Source organism: Zea mays, chromosome 5 (genome assembly GCF_902167145.1).
Source record: "Zea mays cultivar B73 chromosome 5, Zm-B73-REFERENCE-NAM-5.0, whole genome shotgun sequence".
In the NCBI taxonomy this organism is placed as follows: Eukaryota; Viridiplantae; Streptophyta; class Magnoliopsida; order Poales; family Poaceae; genus Zea; species Zea mays.
The window spans coordinates 174,493,780-174,504,916 of record NC_050100.1 but is presented as its reverse complement, the minus strand read 5'-3'; the positions used below and the strand labels follow the sequence as shown (position 1 = coordinate 174,504,916).

Here is an 11,137-nt window from a genome sequence, read left to right as displayed (position 1 = left end):
ATGGGCTATTATCAATGTAATGGGGATCACACAGTCTTCTACAAACATCAGGGCTCTTGTATCACTATTCTAGCGGTTTACGTTGATGATATAGTGATCACTGGAGATGATGTGAAGGAGATCAAGAAACTGAAGGAAAGGCTAAGTAGAGCCTTTGAGGTAAAGGACCTTGGACCACTCCGATACTTCCTTGGGATTGAGATAGCTGGATCATCTCAGGGAATTATTCTCTCCCAAAGAAAGTATGTCCTCGATCTTTTGTCAGAGACAGGAATGCTTAGGTGTCGCCCATGTAGCTCACCCATTGATAGGAATCACCAAACCTGTGCTGAGTCAGGTGACCCTGTGGATCGGGAAAGATATCAAAGACTAGTTGGTCGTTTGATATACCTTTGTCATACAAGGGCGGACATTGCTTATGCTGTAAGTGTGGTGAGCAGGTATATGCATGATCCTAGAACTGGGCATATGAATATAGTTTATCAAATCTTGAGATACCTGAAGGGAACCCCTGGCAAGGGAATGTGGTTTAGACCAAATCAACATATGAATTTGGAGGGGTATTGTGATGCGGACTGGGCAAGCAGTAGGGATGATCGGAGATCCACTTCTGGATACTGTGTATTTGTGGGAGGTAATATGGTTTCATGGAGAAGCAAGAAGCAAGCTGTGGTGTCTCAGTCCACTGCAGAGGCTGAACATAGAGCAATGGCTCTAGCGGTGTGTGAAATGATATGGTTGAAGGGTCTCTTGAAGGAGCTTCAAGTGTTGAAGAATGAGACAATGTTGCTCCACTGTGACAATGTGGCAGCAATCAACATAGCAAATAATCCAGTTCAGTTTGATCGCAGGAAGCATGTGGAGATTGATAAGTTCTTTATCAAAGAGAAGATTGATAGTGGGGCTTTGAAGTTGAAGTATGTCAAATCTCGTAATCAAGTAGCGGATAGTCTCACAAAAGGTTTAGGTCCTAAAGATAATGAGTTGGCATGTAACAAGATGGGAATGTTGAATATATTTAGCCCATCTTGAGGGGGAGTGTTGGTGAAAATAGAACAAGTGTAAGGGTCTCCTTGTAAAAGTGGTGAAGTATAATGTGAGTGAGAAGGGGTTGTGTGTGAGTAACACACCAAAAACAACACTTATCAAACAGTGTTAAAAAATCATGTAATTTTAACCATGGCCTCATGACACCTTAGCAACCCACAAAATTTCAGCTCCAAACTCAAAGTTTGAGTACCGTACTTATCCGGTATTTACACTGGACATATCTGGTATGGATGATCTGCTCCTGATTTCTTTTTGGAAAAAAATTCGTTGAGGGTTCAAATCAACTTCGATCAATTTAAAATTTTATAGAAATGTTCTGGAGGGTGTTGAGAGGATATTTTCAAAGTATCACACCTAGAACCCATCCAAACTCCCATGATCTAAACAATAATTAAAGAGGTTGGGGTTTTCTCAATTTTCCTCTCAAGGGTGTGAATTTTTCTTGTCCATAGGTAATTAGAGCCAAACCACTTAACCTTTGGGGTGTTATGTTATAATTCAAAATCTATAGATCTAACGGCCAGATGTTCTTCATGACTTTGCTACGCGTGGTGAAGACTAAGAGGTTACACATTCCCAACTTATTCCTAGGTAATTAAAGTCGAACCACTTAGCTGAGGAGCGTTATAGTTGAACTTAAGATCTGTAGATCTGTTGGTCATGAGCTCTCACGACTTTGCTTTGCATCAATGCAAACTTCACAAGGACGCCACATGCCGCTTCAAGTTCTTACCAGAACTCTACTCTTGTTTTGAGGCCCAAACCCAAAAATTGTGTGCTGGTGATTTTGATGCCTGAACTACCAAACCACTTTGGAGTATATGTTCACTTTGTGATCTCGACATAAGTCACCTCTGGTCCTCGACCAACTGATCACTAAGTTCTCCTGCACCTCCGCTTGATTGATCTATTGTAATCTTGACTTGGTCAACATGGTCTACTCCTCTATGTACTCTTACAACTGTTAATGGTCCTAAGTGTTAGCCACCCACAATCAGTCCTTCGGTATCTCCATAATCAGTTCTTCGGTGTCTCTAGTCCCTCAGTCCCCAAGCCTTGGCGTTCATACTTCACTGCTCCCGGATACATCATCACGAACTTGTTTGACATTCACTTTCACCATCGACCACCAGAGGTGGCCCTAAGGCCATGCAGCAGAGGCAATCGTAGGAGGCCCATGAAGGTGAGGGGCCCAATATCTAATAGAATAGTAGGGTTGCTGTCAATTTATCATCTTGTCGAATTGCATAGAAGCGGAAGAAGCGTCACACTTCTAAAGCACGTGTTGAAGGCCTCCTGCACCGCTGCACGATACCGATCTATTCACTAATTCTTATTCTTTCATACTCATACATATTCTTTAATAGCTCATTTCTTTATTTATCTAGTGTCTTAGATATTTAATTGTAATTTTCAATTCCAGTGAAACAATTACTTGCTTTTTTAATTAGGTCTTAGATGTTGTCGAAGAAATATCATTTTCACGAGAAGAAATATATGTGATTGAGTTGTATTCTTCATTAAGGTAATCATATTAGCTTTCAGGTATAAATATATTGTTATTTTGGTCAACTTTATTCCTTGATGATTATTAGAGATGTTAAATTAAATATATACCAATGTATTTGTTTTTGTTTTTACAAATAAAACTAGCGTATATTATATATATCATAAAAAATATATAATCTAGAGGCCCCTCTCGCGACGAGCTCGCTTGGAGACCCTCAAAATCACTGGTTGTGATCCACAAGTGCTTATCACAAGCCAAGAGACATGATCCACACATACTTGAACACCGTGAACAAACACGTATAGATGGCCAATAAGCACGAGGTCCGTGAGCCCGGCACGAAGCCCGCTTTTTGGGCCCGGTCCGAGCCCGGCACGGTACGAATACGCGGGCGGGCTTGGACAGAAAACTAGGCACGGCCCGTTTACCTCTAAGTCCGTTAAGCCCTTTTTTTTACACTTAAACGTGCTTACCGGCCCGTTTAGCCCGCTTTTCGGCCCGTTTTTTCGTGCTAAACGGGCCGGCCTGGCCCGTTTAGGCCCGCTGCGGGCCGGGCTTGGACAGAAAATTGAGCCCGCGGACTCAGCAGGCCCGGCCCGGTTTTCGGCCGGGCTTCACCGGGCTCGAGCCGGGCCGGGCGGCCCGTTTGGCCATCTCTACACACACGTATAAACCATGTGTTCGCATTTAAAACCCCAAAAAAAACTATGCTGTGATAAGGTGATTTGCATCCTTAGCTCCGAAGAAAACTGACGAGATGGACATCTCTGATGTGTACATTTCGTCCCCGTTCCGTCTCCATTCAGACCTGATGAAAAAAAAGGCTAACCGATATCGTACCCATTGGCAAAAACTAAGTCGGATAAAAAAGCTTCCAGATTTCCTTAAAAAAAAATCGGCAAAAACTAAGTCGCCGCCTCGTGCGTTCACAACGAAAGATCAAGACCTCGATTGATGGCGTACGTGTGTTGCAGTTTTCCAGTTTCCAATCCGCGTAGGGGCGAACAACCAATGATCTTGACTTTGCTCCTAAGGCGTTTCAGCTCTCGGTTGCTGAACTTTCGAACCCAGTATCCAAGATTTCCATAGACTTTATTTTTGATATGACTGTAGATCATGCCTCACGCGCCACTACGTATGTACGTATACAGGCTAAGAACATGTAGGTACTGCATCTGTGTAGACTGTAGACACAAATGATTTTCAGGGATGCGTCTGCATTTGAATTTTTAAAGCTTTTGGGTAACCGCTGATAGATAGTAATATCTATGCTGGACGCGCAAGCAACACGATTACGACGTCTAGTTTGTCCCTGGTCAGTCGGTGGGTGATCAAGAATAATCGCAAGTGGAGACGGCGGAATTTGACCCCGGCTGGTGGTTTTAATAAGTAGTAATTGAGAGCAGACGGAGGAGGGGGCTTCGTTTCGTCGTCTGCAGTACTGGTCATCCTGTATATAAATATACATGTGCATATCACTCGGTTCATATCAATCGCCACCCAGCAGAGAAACTAAACTTGCATCGATCGCTCGCTCGTCAGTTCTTTCTGATCATCGGTCGCCTCTCTAGCTAGCTAGCTACCTGATCGGCCATGGCTGAGGAGAAGAAGCACCACCACCTGTTCCACCGCCACAAGGACGGCGGCGAGGAGGAGGCGAGCGCCGGCGGCGAGGTGGACTACGACAAGAAGGAGAAGCACCACAAGCACCTGGGGCAGCTCGGCGGGCTCGGCGCCATCGCCGCCGGTGCATACGCAATTGTAAGCGCGCGTAGCTATATATAGCTCACCTTGTTATTACTCGAACATGCATGAATGAATGCATGCTTATACATCTATGGTATGTGTGTGTTGTGGATCGTCGAGCAGCACGAGAAGCACAAGGCGAAGAAGGACCCCGAGAACGCGCACGGCCACAAGGTGAAGGAGGAGGTGGCGGCGGTGGCGGCTCTGGGCGCGGCCGGGTTCGCGTTCCACGAGCACCACCAGAAGAAGGACGCCAAGAAGCAGGGCCAGAGCTGATCGAGCCTCTCTCTGTGTGTGTGCCGCTTATTATTGTGGCGTTTATAGATACTTACTACTTAATAAATCGCCTCGTCCATGTTGCCTGCCATTGAGTGCTGATACATGTCCGTCAGTCCGTGTGTTCGTCAAGCGGCTACGACGACGGTGCTGCCGTGCCGGCTCTGCCGGTGTCCGTGGGCGACGAGAACAGCGAGGACACAAGTGCAATTAGGAATAAAGACCGTAACAAAAAAAATCCAGAACTATCGTTTCTATAAAGACAAAATCGTTTTAAAAAATTACCAAATTTAAATTTTTGAAATTTTAAAGTCTATCAACATCGTATTATAGTCAACAGAGTAATCATTAAATCTTGTAAATTTTTAACCGAACGATAATCGTTTTCGTATAGACAATATCGTTTTCGACCGTTTCATCCTCAAGTGCAAAACCTTTGTGAACGTGGATGTCACTAGAGCCATCCAGGAGACACGTGAGCTAGACATGGTAATGTGTACCTGAAAGAGAAATATGACATTGAGCCATTTCTACCTATTTTGGCGATTAAGTGCTCAATGCATCACTTTGAACTAACTCTCTTGATATGAGCATTAGCACAAGTTCTAGCAAAATCAAATTGGAGGCAACAAGTCCAAATGAGTAGAAATGAGGGCCAAAAGTGCAACTTTGGGTAAAGCTACAAAAACATGAGGTTTAAGTACTTAAATAAGCTGCACATACTTTATACTATGTTTCTTGCACCTTTGTTTGGCTACTAACTACTTTATGCAAGAAAAGTGACATTTGGACTTAGTTTAGTGCATATTGCAAATCCTGGAGAAAACGAGTGAAAAATGTATGGTTCCAACACTTAGTCAATTGTTTTATGAGCTAATTATGTTTGTCTAAGTCGTAGAGAACCCATCAAGGAAAGTCAAAAGAAGTTGGAGGTGTTTGGCTCAAAAGAGCCAAACTTGTGCTGAACTAGGTAGCACCGGACAATCCGGTAGAGCACCGAATAATCTGGCAGTTGTACGACTGAAGTCCCCAGCCTCAGAATTTTTTGTTAAAAATCACCGGACGGTCCGAGCGTCCTCACCGGACAGTCCGGTGACCCCTCGAACAACTACTTTGGTTTCTCGCCCGATGCCTAACGGTCAACTTAGGTCACTGGACGGTCCGGTGCCCCTCAGAAAAAGAAACAACGCCAATCACGTGATCAGGGTAATTTTGGAGCGAGCTTCCAAATGAAGACTCAAATCGCTCCTAGGTCCCTTGGGGCTATAAAAGGGACACCTAGGCGCCTCCATTATGTACCTAAGCATTTCAAGAGCACATCAACACTTCGACACTCCTCGACCATACCCTCTAGTGATTTAAGAGAGATTCAAGCGCCAATTTCGAGTACTCATGCTCTTGTCTTTGATTCTTGTGCGTGTGTTGCTGTGTTGTGCTTTTGTGTGCGTGTTCTTTTTCCCTCCGTTACTCTAAGTCTTGATTGTGATCATCTTGTAAGGCTATGAGAGACTCCAATTTGTGGAGATTCCTCACAAATTGGATTTTGATATAATAAAGAAAATTATGGCACTCAAGTTGATCTTAGTGATCACTTGAGAGTGCTTGATTGTAACCCTTGTCCAAAGGAGGACACCACAACGTGGAGGTAGGCTTTGACCTAACCACGAGATAAATCGATGTTTCTTGTCTCATTTACCTTATTGCGATTTTTCCTCTTCCTAAGTTCTCCATTCTCACTTGTGATATTGCTCTAAGTCTAATTCATATCTTCATACAACAATCAAGTGAATGGAACTTGTCTCTGTTCTCTCTCTCTCTCTCTCCCAAACTTGGTTTAATTTGCACTAACTCTAAGACCAAGTTTGTGTGTTTTAGTTCATATTTTGCAGGATCACCTATTCACCCCCTCTAGGTGACCTCAGTAACCACGCACCCGATATCCAATGGTTATTTACTCAATTAAGGGATGTATATGGGCTAAATATTGTAGCTAGGAGTCTTTTATTAGGCAAAAACCTTCACCTAATGGGCATATGGATATTATAACGTTCCGCCCTCACCCATTCTCATTTACCTGTGGGTATAAAATACATAGTATAAACTTGGCCAAAAAACATGAGCTTGAGCACTTGGCATATCCCAAAACAAATGAAACAATAGCTTAATAACTATCCTAGTGTAACAATGAATCAACGACACCTGCACTTAGCAATATAAAAGGCTTAACGACTATTTGATGGAGAAGTAATAGAACATGTAATGTGTTATGTGGTACTATCCTAGTGTTGCTACTTTATCCTATTAGTTGATGTTGAATGTATGATTGAATGATGCTAGAATTTTTATAATAGTATTTAGATGAACATACTTGACATTTGTGTAATATGTTATTTAATAGATCTCTATTCTTTGTGAGTACGGATGATTCGACGAGTGATTCATACCCACATAGATATGAGCATGGAGGTAAATTATACCCACCATTAGGTTGTTCATGTCGTGCTAGCCCAAGGCATGAACCATTTAATAGTACCATGGCCTGACCTAGCACGACTAAGGTCGGACCCATGCCAGCCTTGCACGAGGGGTGTGCCGTGCTTAGGCCGCCTCTTCGGCCTGTAGTGTCGGTCCGACTTGACACAATTATATTTTTTACTTTTAGATTAATAGTATACATATATTTAGAGTATAAATTCACTAAACACAAGAGATGTAATGTCAGATTGATTTAGATGAGTGTGGTTAAGGTGTTCACTTGAGTGGTTGCCAGTTCGAACCCTATCTTAGGCACCCTTTTTGCCCATTTTCATGATTTGCTTGAATGACATGTTGTGTTATGCTTGGGCCATGACTGCGGCACGCGAGCTAACATGGCACAACCTGATTATCTAATTGTGTCTAACGGGCCCATGTCGTATCGGGCAGGACAACATGTTTGGCCAACTATAGTTTTAGGTTGTCTCATCTTCTTTCTCATCCTCTATGTTAAACTTCACCCTACAAACAATATCATCTATATTGTAAAACAATACTTTACATGGGCCATTTTCACGATTTGCTTGAATGACCTGTTGTGCTGTGCTTGGGCCACGACTGCGGCACGCGAGCTAACCCGGCACAACCTGATTATCTAATTGTGTCTAACGGGCCCATGTCGTATCGAGCCGGACAACCTGTTTGACCAACTATAGTTTTAGGTTGCCTCATCTTCTTTCTCATCTTCTATTTTAAACTTCACCCTACAAACAGTATCATCTACATTGTAAAACAATACTTTACATGGGCATATACAAGATCTGCTAGAGACAGTGCGTGACTCCTCCTGGTTTAGAGTCTACGGTGTTGTGAACCAATCTCGACATCACAACCCTGGAATTCGCTTCCTGGCCATCTCCTCTAACAATTTCTGAACTAGGATTAGAGAAGGCAATGGGCTCTGATCCTTGATTCCTCGTGGGAAATTCCTCCATTAGAGGATGGGTATGTAAATTGGGAAAAATTCTCCCCGACGGGTAAACGAGGATGGAAAAGTATTCCCCATCCTCGTTCTTTATGGAGACCTACTAAACTTTCATGTCACGATATTTTTGTGTAATAGTTAATGATAGAAATAAATAATTGCCTTTTCAAGAGATATCTCATTATATAAATGTTTTCATTTTGATATACACCTAATGATTTCTTACATCTGACGAGCCCGTGTCATGTCGGGTCGAACCGTCCGTTTGGCAACTATAGATTTAGGTTGTCTCTTCTCCTTTCTCATCCTCCATTATAAACTTCACTCTATAAATAGTATCATCTACATTGTAAAACAATACTTTACATGGGCATATAAAAGATCTATTAGAGACAGTGTGTGACTCCTACTGGTTCAGAGTCTGCGGTGTTGTGAACCAATCTCGGCATCACGACGCTGGAATTTGCTTCCTGGCCGTCTCCCCCATCAATTTCCAAGTCGGGAGTAGAGAAGGCAATGAGCTCCGATCCTTGATTCCTCACAGAGAATTCCTCCATTAGAGAACGGGGATGTAAATTGGGGAAAATTCTCACCCGATGGGTAAACGGGGACGAGGAAGTAATCCCCACCATCGTTACCTGCGGAGGCACACGACAATATTTTTGTGTAATAGTTAATGATAGAAATAAATAATTACCTTGTCATGAGATACCTCATTATATTAATGTTTTTATTTTGATGTACACCTAATGATTTCTTATATCTGATGGGTCCGTGTCTTGTCGGGCCAGACCGCCTGTTTGGACAACTATAGTTTTAGGTTGTCTCTTCTCCTTTCTCATCCTCTATTTTAAATTTCACTTTACAAACAGTATCATCTACATTGTAAAACAATACTTTACATGGGCATATACAAGTTCTACTAGAGACAGTGCGTGACTCATGTTGGTTTAGAGTCTACGGTGCTGTGAACCAATCTCGGCATCACGACCCTGGAATTTGCTTCGTGGCTGTCTCCTCCTGCAATTTCTGAGCATGGATTAAAGAAGGCGATGGGCTCCGATCCTTGATTCCTCATGGGGAATTCCTCCATTAGAGGATGGGGATGTAAATTGGGGGGAAAGTTCTCCCCTGACGGGTTAACGGGGATGGGGAAGTATTCCACATATTCGTTCCATACGGAGACCTGTTAAACTTGCGCATGACGATATTTTTGTATAATAGTTAATGATAGAAATAAATAATTACCTTGTCAAGATATACCTCATTATATAAATGTTTTTATTTTGATGTACACATAATGATTTTTTACATCTGAAGGGCCCGTGTCGTGTCGGGTTTAGGTTTAGAGTTTAGGGTCTGACCGCCCGTTTGGCCAACTATACTTTTAGGTTGTCTCTTTTTCTTTCTCATCTTCTATTTCAAACTTCACTCTACAAACAATATCATCTACATTGTAAAACAATACTTTACATGGGCATATACAAGATCTGCTAGAGACAGTGTGTGACTCCTCCTGGTTCAGAGTCTACGATGTTGTGAACTAATCTCGGCATCACGGCCCTAGAATTCGCTTCCTGGTTGTCTCCTACAGCAATTTCTTGGCTGAGATTAGAGAAGGCAATGGGCTCCGATCCTTGATTCCTCGCGGGGAACTCCTCCATTAGATGATGGGAACGTAACTTGGGGGAACAAATCTCGCTCGACGGGTAAACTAGGTGTTGGGGGCCTTCCTCTTTCGAAGGTCCTCAAAAACTTAACTAACATGTTTTTCAGTATAACAGACTGTTACAAAAGGCTTCGACTTTGAGATGAAGGTGTGCGTAATATGAAGGTGTGGTTTGAAGGAAGGGTGAACGAGCACCGAAGTTGTGGCTGAAGGACCTTCGGCTTAGCATGATAACGATGGTGAAAAATGGAACCGACCTAAAGGAGAAAAGACTACTTGGTCCTTGATAGTTGCCTTAGGGTCAACAGTAAATGTCAGGGACACGGATGTAATTTTGCCCGGGCTGCGTCCTGTGTGTATAAATAGATGAACAGTAACATCGTATTGTTCACGATGCATTGTAATTGCTCCCGCGTCTCTTACATTACCACCTTTTGTCAAGCCGAATGTATCAATGAAATATAAATATTATGAGCATTTGTTCATGTTTATAAAATGAAATAAGAATGTAAATAATCTATTCCTATGTTGCCATTATTTACATTCTTGTATGTTTTATGTTTCTTTATTTATTTGTATTCATTTACCGAAATCATGAAGGTACGCCCTTCATGACCTTCGTCCAAAAATCATTATATCCGAAGGGAAATAATGTTTCGGAGGACGAAGGTCCTTATCTATTAACAATTGTGTTGCCTTGTTCTTGGTGTATAGCATTCGAGAGCAAGGACCAACATTGGCGCCCACCTCCGGTGAACTCATTCACCACCTTTGGCAAGCATCGACCTTCGTCATGCTCCAAAGAAGACAACAGTGCCAGGGGCTACACTGCAGCCACTGGATACTAATTAGGAGACGCTACACGAAGCTAGGAGCCAGAAGAGGAAGGCTACCAGCCCAACACCTCAGGAGGAGGAACTTGATCAAGAGATCAGGGACCTGAAAGCTATCCATCAACAGGTGCAAAAGAAGAGAGAAAAGATGCTTCGGCTCGCCGACCTCCAGAGGAAGATCGATGAAGCCGCTGAAGAAATGTGTCACCTCACTCAGGATGACCATGACCGAAGGCCTCAGCACAGGGAGCTTCGCCAGGAAATTCCATACAATGATGATGAATGGTACGGTGATTTTCATCATGGCAATTTTGCTTTTGATGATGCTTCTCCCTTGGTAGCAGAATTGTAGGCTACCCCGTGGCCACCATCATACAAGCCACCTCAGCTTCCTATGTATGATGGACACTCAGACCCGAAGCAATTCCTGATGAGCTACGAAGCAACCATATCTTCATATGGGGGCAATACTACAGTCATGGCGAAATCCTTCGTCATGGCAGTCAAAATCGTAGCTCAAACTTGGTACTCTTCTCTTCGGTCAGGGACAATTACGTCGTGGCAGAAGCTAAAAGACATGATGGTCACTAGCT

At 43.0% G+C, this 11,137-nt stretch overlaps 1 protein-coding gene across 1 annotated transcript; it reads left to right on the top strand.

Moving 5' to 3' along the window:
- The first annotated feature begins 3,967 nt into the window (after positions 1-3,967).
- On the top strand, positions 3,968-4,673 carry LOC103627266 (abscisic stress-ripening protein 3). The gene is made up of 2 exons (XM_008647554.3): positions 3,968-4,321; positions 4,430-4,673. Exons 1-2 carry the CDS (start codon positions 4,154-4,156, stop codon positions 4,580-4,582), a joined length of 321 nt encoding a protein of 106 aa, XP_008645776.1. The 5' UTR covers positions 3,968-4,153; the 3' UTR covers positions 4,583-4,673.
- The last annotated feature ends 6,464 nt before the right edge of the window (positions 4,674-11,137 follow it).